At 44.4% G+C, this 17,943-nt stretch overlaps 1 protein-coding gene across 2 annotated transcripts; it reads left to right on the top strand.

Annotated features, from left to right (window-relative positions):
• Positions 1-1,050: 1,050 nt before the first annotated feature.
• On the top strand, positions 1,051-14,037 carry LOC126047684 (cytokine receptor common subunit beta-like). Of its 2 annotated transcripts, XM_049821651.1 has the most exons (15): positions 1,051-1,257; positions 2,128-2,391; positions 2,904-3,089; positions 5,729-5,849; positions 7,617-7,783; positions 8,364-8,512; positions 8,958-9,129; positions 9,226-9,358; positions 9,462-9,622; positions 10,395-10,540; positions 10,644-10,815; positions 11,854-11,944; positions 12,237-12,306; positions 12,947-13,050; positions 13,320-14,037. In XM_049821651.1, the coding sequence occupies exons 3-15, from the start codon at positions 3,002-3,004 to the stop codon at positions 13,963-13,965; spliced, it is 2,220 nt and encodes a 739-aa protein (XP_049677608.1). In that variant the 5' UTR covers positions 1,051-1,257; positions 2,128-2,391; positions 2,904-3,001; the 3' UTR covers positions 13,966-14,037. The 2 variants fall into 2 exon arrangements, with proteins under 2 accessions (XP_049677608.1, XP_049677609.1); XM_049821652.1 differs by lacking the exons at positions 1,051-1,257; positions 2,128-2,391; positions 2,904-3,089; positions 7,617-7,783 and having other exon boundaries at positions 5,832-5,849; positions 13,320-14,031.
• The last annotated feature ends 3,906 nt before the right edge of the window (positions 14,038-17,943 follow it).

The following is a 17,943-nucleotide window of genomic DNA, read 5'->3' on the forward strand; positions in this document are numbered from 1 at the left end:
CAGGGGTACCTGGCTACTGTGATATCAATCTGTGACATCGCATGCCGGACAGAACTTCCACTGATTGCAAGAGAGGCTAGGGATGGCCTATGCAGAGATGACAAGACCCACACAGTGTCTAAAGGATGATTTGGCTTCATCCTCATGTCCTGTCTTGGAGCTGAAAGGCTTGGCTTGTCCATCCATTCAGTCAAGTTACAACTCACTTTGGGATAGAAGGTTTTAACTGACTAACAAATGGCCTTTTGTTGTCATGTCAATTCACGATTCTGTGTTTTCTGAAAGGATTAATTAAAGTCTTTCTGGTCAAAGAGCCCATCCCAGTAGTCCTGAAGAGATTACCAATGAATTTATGGCAATCTGCTCACTGCTTTTTATATATACCCATGAAAGTTGCTTTCACTGTGGCTCAGTAAACAGAGCAGGAGAAACCTAGGGATTTAGACTCATCCCTCCTACCTGGTCTTTGTATCAGAATAATTTTCTTGAACTTCTACCCTAAGTTGCTGCTAAAGGTTGGTACTGGATTTCACTTTTGATGGGTAATTAAGATGCCAGTTAGCTCCCTTTGTCAGGCCTTTAAAAAGAAAGGCATCACTTCACAGCCTGATTATGTAGAGGAAGTTGCCTCTTAACTTTCCAATGCCAAAGCTCTTCAGAGCTTTGTAGCATAGGTATGTCTTGGCACAGTGATTTCTGTTCAAACTAACAAGGTAACTGATGGTGTCAGACTCTGCTGTTGGACTAGCACGGTGAATTTGGTATCACTGCTCTGGTCACACTCCATGCAAGCTCAAGTTACTGCAGCAGCTTTGCTGAAGAGGCACACCTCCGTTCCATCCAAAGGAACTTTAATCTCACATTCACCAAGCATTGCTCTATTGCAGAAGCACTCCATCTGATAGGTAGATCCTTTGTGCCTAGGGATGCTGAAACCTAATTGGAGTAAATTAAGTGAGAGGAGTAACAGAGTATTGCTTGGAATCACACAGAGTGTGAATGTGCTTAACAAGCATGAAAAGCGATTACTTATGAATGACTGAAGTTTCAAGAGACATAGTGCATGGGTATTCACTCCCAATCCTCATTTTTCTTCAGGTCTGTAAGTGGGATAATTCTGCCTGTTCAGAAGAAACTGAAGGGATAAGTTTACACCTCTGTTTTATCTGTGAAAGGCGCATGAAGAGAAGGAGAGTGTGTATGTACCCTTTGGGGACTGTGAAGACAAAAAGCCTCCATTCTCAAGCTCAACTCCATGTACTGTGTGCAATGTTCACTTTCATAGCATATCCTGAAAATACTTGTGAAGTAGCTTTCCCTTATTCTTCCTCGCTTTGGCTTACTCTGCTTTTCTTTTAGCTTTTCAAAAATTTTTCTAAGGCACTTCCAGCTCCCACTGATTTCTAAGAAATTGTGTATGCTGCGGAGGATGTAATCCAAAGTTGGTTGAAGTCTGGTACTTTTAATTGGTAAAGGTACTTTTAAGTGATAAAGGTACTGCCCAAGACTATAGTAGTCTCTTCACAGAGACTGCAGGTTCGGTTAGAGAAAGCGTAAGAAATTTCACCACCTCTCACTTCTTTAGATGCCACCACTCCCCTTCCTTTTTTTCCTAAGATTAAAAGGAAGATCTAAATATATGTTAAATTACACTGTCTCCATTTGAGTGTATTTTCCTCACTTCTACTGATGCGGAGTGATATTATCACTTAAATTAAAATATGTAATCAGAGAGTGGCTTGAATTTTAATCCCTTAACAATGTGGATTTGGTTTAAGTAGAATCCACAATTCTAGTGCTACTGTTGGGATGGAGACAGTTTTATCCAGGTCAGGCTTAGCAACAGCAATGTGTCTTTAAGACAACATTCACAATGTAAATGAATGTTTTATTTAATGACCATTTAACTTTATGGCAACTAGTTTTCCTTTCAGAAAACAATGCACACAAGGAGAATGATGATTTAAAGGACAGGTTTTGAGTGCAGATAAACAGAAAAGAAAACAAGCAGCAAATTTCAGCCTCTGTTAAGAGATGATTGCATCTCTTTGTGGAACAATTAGTCACATTTCTTGGAAATTGTTTAAGCAAAATATAACAAAGTACTTCCTTCCCTCTTCCTCTTAGATATAGATGTAGATCAGGAACCTGGTTGCTGGACCTCTGCTGTAAACGGGAATGTCAGAGAGAACAAAACAAACATGCCTCTCATGCTGAAGACTACAACAGCACAACTGAGAGGGAGGTAGAGCTCAGGCTTCTTTGAAGGGGTACAGCTGTGGGTGTCCCGCTGGCAGTTGCATTTGCACCGATTCCATGTGAGCGATAAATGAGAAAGTCAGCTAACCGCTTGCTGTGAAGCACCTGCCTTGAAGACCATTCAGCATTCAGGTAAGGCAAACGTGTTGTTACTGTGGGGAAGGAATTGGCAAGGATCCCTCTCTCCTCAAACAAACAAGGATTTAAAAGCCCTGTGAATCAGATCTGAAGGTGAAGAAATAGGAGGACTGGTTCTCTCAGTTCACCAGAAGTACATTTTTGTGAGTAGGAGTGGTAAGAGAGGCAAGGAAGTGTTTCTTTTTGGACAGGTTCACGATTCAGTGGAACAGCAGGGTATACTTTGTATGGATCAGATAGGTGAATCAATGCAGATAATTAATTCCTTCTTGTAACTTAGGGCTTGTTTCTTCTCAAGGTGAAGGAAGGAAGTAGAAAATCCATTAGTTTCAAACAACAAGCTTTGTTCTTGTCCTCTGACGAGGAGGCAGAAAGTTTTCCCATTAATACATTACCTTCATATGAAGCTACTCTGAGAGATCACGTCAGTGTTGGTGGAAGAAGTAGTTTGGGGCCAACAGAAGGCCCAAGACCCGCCCAGCTAACCACGTGAGTTTTGCTTTCAGCTACAACCAGTGACAAAGAAGGAAGAACAGTGGCTGTTGAGCATGTATTTGAGGAAGAACAGCCAGTGATGCAGGGAGTTGTTGCCTGACATAAGATCATGCTTGTGTGCAAAGGTGTGAAGATAAGAGAGTTTGTCAGTCTTCTTCTGGGTCCATGCTTGGTTTTGGGGGTTGGAACTATTCGAGGTGAGTTTCAGACTCTTTGCCTCTATTTTTTCCTCCTTTCTTTTCTATTATTGTTCCTTTTCTTTTAGCCTGATATTTCTCCATCCTCCCTTTATTTTCTACTTTCATCTTGGTGACAGAAAGAGGACACTCTGTGAGCGTACACATATGTAGTTACCAGGGCTATACCAAACACTCCAGTTGTATGTCAATGGGAGAGTTGTGAGCGGTATTTAGGCAAGACCCCAAACTTCATGGGCTAGACAATGTTCACAGCCTCTTAGTCTATTTATTTAAATTGACTCATCATGAAGTTTCACATCTGAGTAGGCCTGACTATTACCAGTATGAGCTCTGACTTTGCCTGTCCCATCGTTAGATATCATTTTGGTTTATACCAAAAGAAAACTTTTTCACCAACCTGCCTTTTTTCCTCCGCAATAGGTGTCTCTTCGTTATGTCTGTTGACTTGTCCTGCCTCCAATTGATACTTTCCTTTTCTTTAGAGCGAGGGCTGACTGCTTCCTAAGAGACAGGGAGCTGAGAGTCTCAGCTGGTAACACAGCTGGCAGAGCAGAGGCACAGCACCTGTGCAAGTGAGAAACTGAGTCATTACTCATAAGTGTTGGAGGCTCTGAGGTATTGAATGAAAGGTATTGAAATAAAAGGTATTGAAAAATGTACCCATTGCACATCTAACTTTTCGGAGATAGACATGTATCTCTGGCACTTGAGAGGATTATTCTCCCTTGCCTAATGTGTGATTTGCAGTACTGAATGCCACAGACTCTGTGGTCTCTCAAGCAATAACCCCACGACGACTGCAACAACCTTGTCTTTGCAGCATATTTCACTTTTTGGACCTGAAAGTGACTTGACTTGGGCACAGGTGTTTCTTGTAAGATTAGGCATCAGCTGCCCTAGGGCTGCTAGGAATAGCAAAATCATTTCTTGCCATCTCTTGACTGCTGTTTCTGAAAAACAGAGCTCTCAACCAAGCTGAGCCTGGGTCAGTAGTTCCCATCACAGCAGAGGCAACTCTAGCACCTGTTCTTGGAGTTTGAATTCTCAGGGAAGGGCACATTCATGTTCCCAGGTTAACAGTGACCTTTCCTCAACACAGACACAGCTCCTCCTTGCACACAGGTTTTTCACAAAAGAAAAAGGAAAAGCAGGTTCTCTGCAAATCCACCTATGAGATATGTTTGTTTACTGATAGAGGGACACAAATTTTTCAGCAGCTAGATTTTTGAAATATGTTTTCCTTGTCAGGAAGCTTTCTCCTTTCTGTGACTTAAATGTCATTGTAGCTAACCAGAGTGGGGGTGTCTCACTTTTGCATATGACTTCCTAGAGGCATAACTTTTGCTAAGGCAACTGGGCTTATTTGGTGGGCACATGAAAGTATTCACCACCACGACAGCAACCCACAAAGGCAAAACTGAATGTCCTTCTTAATGAGGCATCTGTTTTTTTGCGATAAACAATAAATCACTCATATCTTGCACTTACTGCCTTTCTACCGAGACATCTCTTGACTGCTAGAAGAGCAGTGAATTGGTGAAAGCATTTGTTTGGCTTTTCTAAAAACTATAATTATGTTCTTAGAAGCTGCTTTTCTATATGTCTCCCAGATTCTTTCTGTCGTTAAGGGGTACAAAAGTCAACACTACCCTGCCTAGGTCCTGGGGGTCTTCCCATTCAGCTTGGACCCTTGTTTATTGCAAAACTATGCAGAGATTTACCAGGACTCAGAATTACGCAGATTCTAGGACACTGATGCTGATGTGAGCGCTCAGCTAAATAAATCCCCATTCAGCATTGCCCAGTTGGTACTCTCATTTCCTCCAACTGGGAATATTGAAAGGTCATTCATAGGAGACAACAGGCTTCTCACTGGGGAGAGTTGCTCTTTTAGGCTTTCTGTGTTATACTCACACTCGCTTGACCAGCTTTCCATCTGTGTTGGAGTTTCATGGAGCATCAGGCCTCTGCAGTCCAGGAAGAGAAACAGAGGTACAATTTGAAGTCTTAGATCATAGTTCACTGTATCAGAATGGCTGTGATTCCTGTTGGGGGGGGTGGGGAACAGAAGGGGGAAGATATGTTTGAGGTTTTAGCCAGTGTTATGAGGCCCTTTTTCTTCAAAGGCATGAAGTCCAATGAGGCTTGAAAAGACCAAGCTTAACCCTTTAGACTTATCTTTTGAATTAGGATATTTATTGAAAATTAATTTTACCTATTATAAAACAATTCCAGCTTTTCTTCACAGGTTGTAGACCAGAATCTCACTTTTCATGCATGACCAGTTTGATTTACAAACAAGCAGAGTCAAAAGGTTGAGGCTTTCTCAGTCCTAAGACTCACGCTAAAATTCTGATGAATGGCAACTAATGACAGTCCAGCCTACTCTAAGAGCAGCAGGTGCTCTTGGAGACTTCCTGCCTTCAGGCTTTCCCATGAAGGGCCAAATTTTATTTGTGAAATCCATGCGGTATGAGCTGAACAACACTGGGGATATTCCCAGCTGATCTCATCAGCCAGCTCCTCACTTCTCTGTTTCTGCCTTCCCCAGTACAGTAGCAGAGCTTGTGTTCGTTTTACCGTTTCCCACTGCCTTCTTTAGCCCCAGCCATCTTCTGATTGTTTCCTCTTTTCAGAGAGCATCCCAATGCAGACCCTACAGTGTTATGGCGACTACGTATCTCTTACAACTTGCACATGGATGGAGTGTTCAGAGGCTCATCAATTCGTGAATGTGACTCTGAACTGCTGTGAAAAGTAAGTGCGTGCCTGGCTGGTGTTCTGTGAAAGGTCTAAAGGGGCTTGGCTGCTGAACCTGAGAGATGGAGCTGGGCAAAAAGGACAGTGGACTGGGCTTGCAGCCACCATAGTATCCAGCTTGCAGACACCAGTGTTATGTCCAGGCTAGGAAGAAAGCTGGATCTGTATAGGATGAGGAAGAACAGGAAGCAGAGGATGCTAATCAAGTTGTTTTCATTATCTTTTCAATCACTGTCCCTTGCTTTTGCTGTGAGAGCACACACACAAAATATGGCAGGACATGTTAATTATTGCACCCGAGTGGAGAAGAATGTGTTACACTAGATGCAGTGGTGATAATAACTAATCAGAATGGCAAAGAAGGCTTCTTCTTCCTTATGCCAGTAAAAGCATAGCTATGTTGAAATAATTTCTGCAGAACAAACTGTGAAAAAAACAGAAGTTGTACGTATTTGTTAGACTCATTGGGTTTCCTCTCAGAGATACTGAGGCTGTCTTGCACTATCTTTTTGCTACGTCTGCTTCCTTTCAAGAAGAAAACAGAACAGTCAAAATGGAGAGTACAAGGGAGAGAAAGGGACAGAGAAGAAGGAAGAAATAGGGGAAGGAGAAAAAGAATAATAGTAGAAGCAGGAGATGAAGGGGTAAACAGCAGAGAAATTGGAGGGTGGGAAGAAAATGTGAAATAAGAATAGGAAGAAGTTATCTTGGTTTTATTTTTGAGAAAGAGCTGTAGGATTCACTCATAACTTGACCTGACAGCTCTTGAAGTCAATGGAGAAGGTGCCCCTTACAGTCCCTAGAGTATTGAATCACATTCCAAATATTAGCAGTTTGCTGTGGATTGAAGTCTACAAACCACAGAAGTGTTCCTGTGGCACAAAGGACTCCACAGTCTGCATGGAAAGAAATTTTTTTTGTAGGAGGATTGCAGTAGCATAGTCCTCACAAAACTTCTGTCGCAACAGCTAGCTGCATTTTTTTGGCTTACCTTCTTTGACTTCTCTAACATAAGCTTAGTATAACAGACATATGTAAACTGCCAAACCTACTGTTATGGAAGCAACAAGCTACTGTTATGGAAGCAACAAGCAAGCTTTACTTACTAAGGGAAGGTGAGCTAGGAACTGAGAGTGACAGCAAGGCATTGACCTCATTGACAATAGTGTAATCCCACAGTTAACAAGAAAAGCAGAACAGTGAGAATGACCAGGATCAGCCATTGGTCCAGATCCCCAAGGAAGTCCCTATGCGGTAGTCAAGCCTAAGGTCAAGTTAGGAAGTCAATTCCACAGATCACTATCAGCAACATGTATCACCAGGCACAGATACAGCTGGGTCATAGCTCAGGCAAGGACCAAAGGCAAGGGCCTGCAATCAAAAGCAGCTTCTGAATGAAGGTGGGGAAGCCCTCAGTCAGGCTGATTCCAGCTAAGACATCCTTGAGCATGGGTAGCCAAACCCCTTGCAGGGGGTGTGTGAAAGCAGTTGTGCTCAGGGCCCAGACACCTACCAAACCAAGATAGTTATTGTGAGTGCATCTTCCTTTGAGGAAAGGAAGAGAGAATAAAGCAGACGTGCTTGATATTAGAGAATTTATCCATGTCACTTAATGAACTACAGGAGTGTGCCAACATAATGCAGTGATAAACATTGATTTAGAAACAGAATAAAATGGCATGTGGGGAAGGTTTTGGAAACCACCCTCTGGGCCATCTAGCAGCATCCTCTTCTGATAGTCATGGTTTTTTTCTGTGTAACCAGGAACAAAGAAATGACCTGCAGGTCCCACAAAGGTGAAAACCACACTGACTGCCAGAACTTCACAATGCATTGGGTGTGTCACAAACATGGACATGATGAAGAATATTACACCTTCAAATTTGACCTGACAATGCAGGCAGAGCTAAATGTCTACTTGTTTCAGAATGGTAAAGATGAACCATTAAGTCTTGTTTATATTCTTGAGTATTTAGAAGTTTTTCAGATTAATGTATTGAATATTTAATCCTAAAAAGATACTTAGGTCAGCCCTTAACCTGAAATGTAAGCAAGAGTGCAGTTAAATAGCTATAAGGCCATACTACCACCTTCAAATTCAGTGCATTCAAGATAGACAAAAATGAGTCTACCTTCAATGGTTACAATGGAAAAAATGGGGATAGACCTGCTAGCTAACCAGTGTCTTGATTGGGATTGGGGGAAGACCCAAAAAACCCTTCTGTTTCAGCACCATGCTCTACATTTGTTACAGCATATTCTTTCACAAAGTTGGTATAAAGCTGCACAACAGCACTGCTCTCCCTTCTTCCTCTTCTGTTCATAACTATATTTACCAGGTCTGGCAGAGTTGCATTTTGTGGAACAAAAGAGTCATGGATTATTTGTAGCAACCCAGGGAAATTGTTAATAACCAGAATTTGTCAGAGAACATAAGCTAGGCATTTTCTTCCCCTCTACATGTCCCTGTCCTCACTATCTCATCTCATGGGTTGCACCTTCACCTTCCAGTTCAGACCCTCCCACCTCAAAACCTCTCAGTCAGCTTGATGGGATCAGGAGACTTCTTGCTGACCTGGGAAGCAGCTGATGGAAGCCAAGGGCTGGGCAATGCCCTGGAGTATGAAGTCACTTACAAGCGGGAGTGGGAGTCCTGGGAGGTAAGAGCGGAGGAGCCGGGCTCTCCTGGTTTGGGCTGCACCCTTTTGGGAGGTTGAGAGCCTGTGGTAAAAGTTGTGCAAATGAACGGCCTTTCCGTTCTCAGGCACTCTGAGGAGGTACAGCAAACGTTGTTTGAGGTCAGGCAGAAGGGGGTCTCTTTCTGTTTGCAAGTGACTTGCCCAGTCAAATACCATTTGTCCTGAACTGAATGCAAAAATCTATTCTTCACTGAAATAAACCCCACTGCACTTGGGTTTTGAGTTGGATTTGATTTTTCCCCTGAATCTCTCCCAAATGGAATGAAATCCTGTTCCAACAGGAGCCTGTGGGTTCATGTGGGAAGCTGCAATATACTTTTGAAGTTGCTTCCCCTTCAGGAGGATGCATATCCCCAACTCCCCAGTTTCCTCCCTCCCTGCACTCCCTCCTTTTTCCAAACACCAGAAAGCTGCCTCGCTCTTGCTCTCCAACACCACACGTTGCCATCTCAGCCACGAGGACCTTGTCCCAGGGAGCAGCTATGTTGCCCGTGTGCGAGCCAGACCGGGGCGGGCCAGTGGCTTCTCCGGGCAGTACAGCGAGTGGAGCACGGAGGCATCGTGGGAGACCCCTGAAGGTAGTGTGGGATGGAGCGAGGCTGTGCAGGGGTGGAAACGCTGGCTGAGAAGCAAGACCTTTCCTGTCACTTAGTGTGCTCTCATCTTCTCTGAAGGTGGCCTCCAGCCCAGGAACCTTCGCTGCCTCTTCAATGGTGCAGACCGTTTGACGTGCAGCTGGGAAGTGAAGAAAGCAATTACCACCTCTGTCCTCTTTGGCTTGTTCTTCAGGGCCACTCCATCATCAGCGTACGTGCTCTGCCCATGGCAGCACCCCTGTGCCTCTCCTGCGGAGTTTCTGCTCTGTCCCATTCCCCCCCGATGTCAGCTCAAGCTCTTTTCTTCCCCTCAGAGAAGAGGAGTGCTCTCCTGTGCTCGAGAAGGCTTTGCCCCATGTCCTGTATGTAGTCCAGAGCTGTGAGATCCCGGTCAGCAACTCCAGCAGTCAGAGCCAGTACCATGTGTCTGTCCGGGCCAAGACAGAGGAGAAACTGATTGAAGCCTACAAGAACAGTGAGTTGCGGTGTTGTTTCTTGCTTCTCCTGGTTGTTTCTTGGACAGATGCCTGACTGGGTAAGAGGGGCTGAGGGCAGTGGTGATGAGGAAAAGCAGGTAGGAGGAGGAAGAGAGTGGGACTGATGACGAAAGGAACTGGACACTGTGTCAGGTCAGAGGTCTGGGAGAGGTGGCTTGTAGGCGTGGAGTTCCTCGGTGGCACTTGTTGCTCTGAGAGAAGTGGCGGGGGTGGAAGCTGCTGTGTAGAAACTTGGGTTGTGACCCAGAGCTCCTGAGCAGTGGCCCCTGGAGCACGGGATGAGGTAGGACTCCTCTGCTGAGTAAGGGGTGCCAGCTGGATCATCTCTGCCCGCATGTATCTGGAGGTACTGGTGCTAGTTTTTACAGACTAAAGCTGGGAGAGCTCCTGCAGTGGCTGAAAATATCAGGCAGTAGCTCCAAGAGAGCTGAAAATCTCTGCAAGTGTGGTGGACCAGTACAGATGTTTCAAACATTGCTTTACTGCTTTTCTGTACACAGGGAGTGCTGTCAATATTAATGGATGTGGATTTTCTGTTCTTTAACGGTCTACTGGTGTTTTAATAACTACTGGTTATTGTATTTGACTAGAAAATGAAGATGTAGAGAATTAAGAAGTGTTAAAAAGCTGACACTTCTTACATTGCATAAAACAACATTGTTTTCAGTCTCTGGAAACTATTCACAGTGGTGAAAGGGAGTGCTGGACCAGTATGTTAATAAGGACTGTGAGACATTCTGTGTGTTCCAGTTAAGGTGCTGCCGCCTGCAAATGTGTCAGTAACGGTGACAGGGAACCAAGAGTATGAACTGAGGTGGGTAAAACAAACTTTCGAATATGGCTTCATACAACAGAGATACGAAGTCGAATACTGGAAAACCCACCAATATAAAAAGGTAGGTCTTAGGAAGTGCAGGTCTCCTGGACTTGTCTTTGCTGGGCAAGTGGGAAAGGCAGTTCCTCTCACCTCCATTATCTGTGCTTCTTTCTTCTGCCCAGACTCTTGAGAAGTTAAATATCAACAATGATGAACCTCCCTTCATCTTCACGCTGCAGATGCTGGCACCATCTACGGAATATAGGGGGAAAATGCGTGCAAGGGTGAACATGCCTCATTATGATGGGCCTTGGAGTGAATGGAGTGAGGAGTTCACCTGGAAAACTGAGAATGGTACTTTCATGCAGGCTGCTTCTGTAAGGTTTGGTGGACCGTTAGTGGCTGAAATGCCTCTATAGAAAACTACGTTCTCTCAGCTGGGGTTGAAGTTAGGTCCAGCCACGAGCTAGCCTGGGTCACTTAACAAGGTAGCTGTCCTGGCTGCATCCTTGCAAGTACAGCAGCAATGCTGATGAAGGAGGTGAGCAGGAATGACCTTTTAAGCTTCTTTCCTGCTGCCCTTCACAAGATGAGTACAACCAACCGTAAAGTTTTGCACATAGAGAATCAAGCAAAGATCCTGCCCAAAAGATCATCCTTGTTTCCTGATTCCAGCAGTCCCTTCTGCTGTCAGTGACTGAAGAGCCCGAGACTGCAAGAAGGCAGACTATAAGCCATCAGTCTTTTGTATTTGCAGAGTGACTACAGGGTTGCATAGAACACAGAGTAGTTTCTAGTGGAGATAAAACATTTACATGTTCTTGCTCTTTCTGGACTTAGAGGCAGAATGTCCGCTATCATGCGGTCTTGTGCCCAAAGTACTATGATCTTACATGATTTATGCTGAGGAAGCTTGTAGCGGTAAGGCAGTGGGCAAATTCTGGTGAGTGTACTCGGGAAGAAATTGGTATGTTGTTGATGATCAGTTATGGCCATTAGCAGAGGAAGCTCTTTCGTAGGAAGTCTCTGAGAGCCCATCTCTTCAGGACTGTAAAGAGTAAGGCAGACCTAAGACGACTGAAGACTTGCCTATTGTTGATGGTGGAGTAAGGTACCTAACCATCTTTTTATTAGCATAAATTGTTTGATGTCAGTAAAAATCGGAAAAGAATCAGTAAAGGAAACGCTGAACTCCTTTGGTCAGTAAGCTGCTCAGGCCACGTTTGGTCTGTCCCACTTTGGAGGGTATCCCAACATTTTGAAGGCCTCAGGATCGTATCCCTTGACACGCCACCTAGGTTTGCCTGATCTGCTTGCATGAAGAGTGAAAAACCTGTTATGGGAAGCAGCCGTATTGCAGGTGGATAGCTACTTCTTTTTTCTCTGTTTCAGTTCTGCCACCAGTGGTTCTCCCAGTGATGCTCCCAGTTCTCATCATCACTTTGCTAATAGTTGCTTATTGCAGCTATAAGTATTTCCTCAGGTAGGCTTGCGTTGTGATGAGGAGATTTAGCAGCGTGTTGGCCCTGTGGGTGGCATAAAGGCTGAGGCAATTCTTGTGCGCCATGAGAGAGACGTCTGTGTGGAGATGAGCCTTGGTGTGCAATGGGCAGCCTTGTGCATGTCTGTGCAAGGGTGGGAGTTGGGTGGTGGCGTGCCAGGGCCTTGGTGGTGCCTCGCTGTGCAGAGCAGCACGGTGCACGGGGCACAGTCTTTTTGGATTGCAGCCACGTTGAGAACCAAATCTTGCAAACTCTGTGGTGGTGTTGTTGCAGGAAGAAGAAAATGTGGGAGGCAAAGATTCCAAACCCCGGCAAGAGTCTCCTGATCCAGAGCTACCTGGGGGTAAGAGGGAACTGTACCTTGAAGGGTTCGTTATTTCTCTCTCTGTTTCAGGACTTCCAGTAATCTTAAGAGCTCTTCTTGTCTCCTAGTCCCCAATGAACAGAGAGCTCATTAGTCTATGGCGTATTTTTAGGAGAAGTTCTGGTCACATTCAGGATAACTGTGTCTGACATTTATCCTAGTAGACTTCTTTGTGTTGATCTTGTCAGCATCCCTCTGATTTAAAATCAAGCTAGAAAATATTCAGTACTTTAAAATTTTAACTGACTGAAATAATCTAGTGTCCTTAGCTTTGTTTTAAACTGGGTCATTTTGTGATCACTGTGGCCAAGACAGCCGCTACCATCACATCTCCCACGAGTCCTTCCCTGTTCGTAAATAACAAGTCTAGAAGGGCACCTTTCCTAGTTGTCTCACTGAGTACTTGTCGTTAGGTCAGTGGTAGGCAATATGGGTTTGAAGTAGCCACCTTCTGGAGAACAGGACACATCTTCTAGTCATGTTAGTGAAGTTGTATCCCTATTGCCAGATGCTGTAGGCTCTCCTGCTGGTTGTCTTTGTCCATGAGAAATGTGTGGTTCTCGATTCTACTGCCAGTGAGACACTGCTCTTTTGTCATGTCTGCTTTTTCATTTTTCAGAAAGTACCCTTGGGAAACCGGCCAACAAGCAGCCAGCTGGACTTCAACAAATACAACCTTTCCGAGAAGATGGAGCAGGCTAGCTTCCTTCAAGTTGTGGACAGGTGAGTGAACAGCACGTTATGGTGACACTGTGGACGATAGTCTCTCAAAGAGCTCCCTAAGTCACGGCAGGATATAATCAAATGTTCCGTCACGAAAAAGCGTATACAAGTTGCTTTTGAGGAAGGGATATCTGGGTTCGCCTGCTTCTGCAGCAAAGATATTTTCTAACCCTGTGTGTAGCTGTGTGTTTTCAGCTAAGCTTGTTTTATAGTGAACGTTTACCACAATAATATCTCTCAGGAGCAACTTTTAACTTTCCCCCATTCAGGCAGACGAAGACTTTGGCAGAGTCCCCTGAAGGGCAGGCTAAGACGACACTTGCACTGGACCTACAGAACTCCTACCATGCTTTAAATGAGCCAGAGCACACCCCAGTTGCCTGCTCACGTCAGACTGCTGGTCATTCCTTTCGTGTTTCGAGGAGAAACAGTGCTGATGCAAGTGTTGCTTCCCAGAGAGCAACCCCTTGCTTTGCTTTCAATGGTCCATACTTGTACAGCCCAGTGGCATCCTCCCAGCCTGATATGCGTCTGACCCTGGGAGTGGACCCAGTGGGAGTCCAGGAGAAATCGATTTCCCTTCAGTATGTGACCCTCCCAAAGGAAGACTGTCCCCAGGCTCCACAAAGGCAAGAACAGCCAGGAGCAGGTCCTGCACAGCCCTTCCTGCTCCCAGGTCAGAAGGAAATGATGCAGCACCTTGACGATGAGGAAGAAGTCTCACTGGCCCCACCAGCCAGTGGGAAAGGCACGAACGTGAGAACAGAAGAGCAGAAATCTCCAAAGGCTCTTAGCTGTATCACGGCTCCTCAGCAGTGCCCCTTGGAGTACATCACCACAGAGAGCCTGTTACTGCCATCAGCCGGCGACTCCAACCGTCCACCACTTGTCACTGCTGGGGGGGTTACCTTGTGACTCACAGGAGTCCCAGCCCCCCAGTGACCACTCTTGCCACGAGTGTCTCCCCGTGAGCCCCTCAGGGGGAGGGGGTAGAGAAATTGAGGGTGAATTTGAGCCCGGGAAGAAGGGATGCGTGGGGAAAGTGGTTTAAGATTTGGTTTTATCTCTCATTATCCTACTCTGATTTTGATTGGCAATAAATTAAATTAATTTTCCCAAGCTGAGTCTTTTTTGCCCATGACAGTAATTGCTGAGTGATTTCCCTGTCCTTATCTCGACTCACCAGCCTTTCATCACAGCCTTTTTTCTTCCCCTGTCCAGCTGAGGAGGCGGAGTGATATAGTGGCTTGTTGGGCACCTGACAGCCAGCCAAGCTCAACCCACCACCCCAAGTAAATAAATTTTGGAAGTCCATTAAAATGATCAGATATCCTGCATTATGGTGGATCCATCAGTGGCAAGGAAGACAATGCACAGAATATTGAGGTCACTCAAATCTTCAGAATACTAAAGAAAGCTATTGTGGAAAGGAAACTAGCCAGCTCTGAGACTCAGAAAAGCCTGCTGGAGTTGTAGGGGTCTTAGATAACCAAGACAAAAATTTGAAAAATTACCCCATTATGATCCCATTTACTTTCCACAAATGCTACCTCTCCTGTCCAGCTTCTAGTCCAATGTGGTGAAAGATCTCAAGTGACCCTAGTCCTTTCTTAGTTATATTGATGTATTTGGTAAAAGGGACAGGCCATAATTCCCATGTACCTGCATTTAGATAGTCTTGCTTCTCATTCCCCTGATAGGTGTGATTGGCAGGGGAAGAAGCCAGTTTTAGCTAGGACTCCTTTCTAAAAATAGGTAATCGATTCCAGTTCAAGCCTTTCAGATTATAGGAAAAGAAAATGATTTTGCTTGGGCACATAATGAGCCTGGATAATCAGTTTTCCTGCTCAAGAACAATGAATCCAAGGGTTTAAAAGAATAGGAATTTTATTAAAAGGGAGGAAATGGCAACTCTGCATAAACACTGGTAGACCTGTGTACTAAAATCAGAAATAACCTGAAAGCTTCTTGGTAATGTAGCCCGCTCCCCTGTTTTGCCCAGAGCTGAGAGACTCCACTGTCCACCTGTACGGAGATGTTGCTCTTAAACCTCTCTTGTTTCCCAGTGCAGTATCCCGCCTCTGATACTGGGTCGCTGCTCTTGGCAGCTTTAGCCCATGAAGCCTCGGTACTGTCCGCAGTCCCACACTGCCCCCTCAACATTTCAGATGCTCAGAGTGGAGTCTGTGGCAAACAAAACCCAAAGAGAACCCTGAGGAACACACCATTTGGGTTTTGGGTTTATTAAACTTTCTTGCTCCATGGCTCCTTTGCTTTACTACTATCAAGGGGAACACCACAGGTAATCCCTAACCCTCAAAACACCATTCTCTCTTGATGGATAAGTGTTTTAAATATCTTTAAATTTAAGACACAATTGTATTTCAACCCCAGTGCCTGAGAGTGAAATCCACTGAAGTCAATTCACTTGCTCCCGCTTTGTTGTGATCTCTAGCTGCTTCAAGCAGTGCTGGATTTCTCTTTTATCCCATTATAAGCAGGATCAGCAGTAAGAACTCATTCTTTTAGGAATACTGGGCTTACCTCGGGATAGATGTAGCTGTGAATTTAAGTTTTATTTCAGTGCAAGCTTTACAGCATAAAGGATTGAATTTAATAGCAGGCTGAAGACTCTTATCAGAATTCTTGCAGTGACTATCTCCTGTTCTTACGGTTGTTACCATTTCTTTAATGAACCATTCAAAATCATTTGCAGTTGAGATACCAAAGGTTGGAATCCTTCAGGATAGCATGAGATAGGGACAAGTCAGAGGGTTAAATGAAAAGGAAAAAAAAAAACCAACAAAAAACAAACAACAAAAGATTGGCTGGAGAACAGGAAATCTTTATTAAAACTGATATCCTGCAAAATTATCTGTGCCTCAACTGCAGGGATGCATCAACCTAAACTGGGAAATACCCATTACTGCAGGAAAAACAGAAGGTATGAGGGGAGTGCTGCAGAAGCTTGGATGCAATTTGTCTCTTCTATTTCAAATTGTTATAGTATGAGTATCTATATTTCAAGTGCATTGACTGTTAATAGATGACTGAAACAGTCCTTAGCTATTTTGGTGAATGATTTAGCTAAACCAGAGAAGAATCCATTTTTTTTCCAAGTTCTGCCCTGTCAGGTAAAAACATTGGCTCAGAGCTGCCACCCAATGATCAGACCTTGTAAAATCACTTAAATACAGGCGGTATGCCTATGTTGCGGGGTGCCAAGTTCAGTGAGAATATAAGAGAGGCCAACTAATTTTTCACAGCATAAAAAAGACAGTGAAAGGCCATTTCCCCCTCCACTCTTCCCCAACATCTGCATACCCCATCACCCACTGCCTTGCCTGCAACAAGGTCCTTTGCTTAGAAAATTTCATTTGTTAACCTGTTAACTTTACTTTTTTCTTCTGTATTGATTTTCTGCTGGATTATCAAGTTGAATCAGTTCAGACTGTGGGCAGGGAAGTGCCAGCGCCAGCACAAAACAAGCAAAAAGGAATGAACTGCTGAGAGCAGAGGAATGGGTAGAAGGGAGATTTCAGCCACAGTGAGCACTTACTTCAGCCTTGTTCTTGTTTAACCACGTGTGACATGCTACTTGGAGATTCCAAAGCCGGCTTTAAATATGCATGTTTGGGTACCCAAAGCACTCTAGTCAACAGTGCGCCACACAGGGTAATGCTCCTTGCCAAGGTTCTGGCTAAATTAGTCTGTTCAGCACTCGGAGGCTTCAGGTATTGATTGCTCCCAGTAGCTGCGCTGTCTCACTGAAAGCTATCATCTCAGTTATCGCTGCAGCTTTCGGTGTGTCACCTCTCAGGCAGGCTGTAACATTTGGCAAAGCAAAGAAGATGAAGAAGGATTCCCGCTTGTATGTTCATCTGGCATCAGACAGCTCTCACCCATTTGAATGCATTATACCATGCCAACTATTTTGTACTATTTAAGTACTTATAGAAATATTTTAATTTGTAAAAAGTGTACAAAGTGACTTTACTCCACTGCAGGAGGCAAACAACACAGTTTGTGGCAGAGTGTAGGCCGTTCCCCTTCTGATCTAGTCTCTTCATGAGCCTTTCTGCCTGCTCTAATATCTATTTCTAATGTCTATTAGAAATAGATCTGTAAATCTATGTGCTGATTCAGCCCATGTTATGTTTTTTGTATTAGCTAACCGTGCCCTCAACTGCCTGCTTCCAGAATGCCAAACAACGTCAGTAGATCTCTGTTCAGCTCCATGTTTTCTGGATTAGGACCTGCTGCGGTCTCAGAAGACAGCATTTATTATGTACCTGGAGTCATGTTGGTCATCAGCGCTGGATGCAACACAGCGAACAGAGTGTTCCTACAGAGCTGTGCTGTTCAGCTGAAGCTTGAGTGGTGTGTGCTCAGGCAGGAGCCACTTGGTTCTGATGTACAAGGAAAACCCACAGGGAGGTTTCTACAATCTGCCATTTGGCCGGTCTCCTTAATTTGAAAGACTTGGACATGTGCCTGGAAACATCTGAATTCCAAATGGTTAATTATTTGTGGTAGAAAATGATGAGCACTTGATTATCATTAGTTACATTTTAACCTCCTTCACTACTTTCATGAAGTCAGCATATTGCTATCTAATCACCAGCCAATGAAGGGTGAGGTAACAATCCTAATTCTGCCCCAAAAGAGTGCATATCGGCGAACAAAGCATCAATCTTTTAAAATGGTAAAATCTTGGGACCAGATGGGAAAGATCAGGGCATCACTATTCCCAGACACGTACTTTGTGATTGCTGCATCAAACTGCTACACTTTGGAGCTGGATGGCAGGATCCTGCAATAATGGTCATTAAATACTGTGAGAAAAACACATCAGGAAGCCCTAAAGACCCTGCATGTCCTCCTGCATCATTC

This window comes from Accipiter gentilis, chromosome 18 (assembly GCF_929443795.1).
Source record: "Accipiter gentilis chromosome 18, bAccGen1.1, whole genome shotgun sequence".
NCBI lineage: Eukaryota > Metazoa > Chordata > Aves > Accipitriformes > Accipitridae > Astur > Astur gentilis.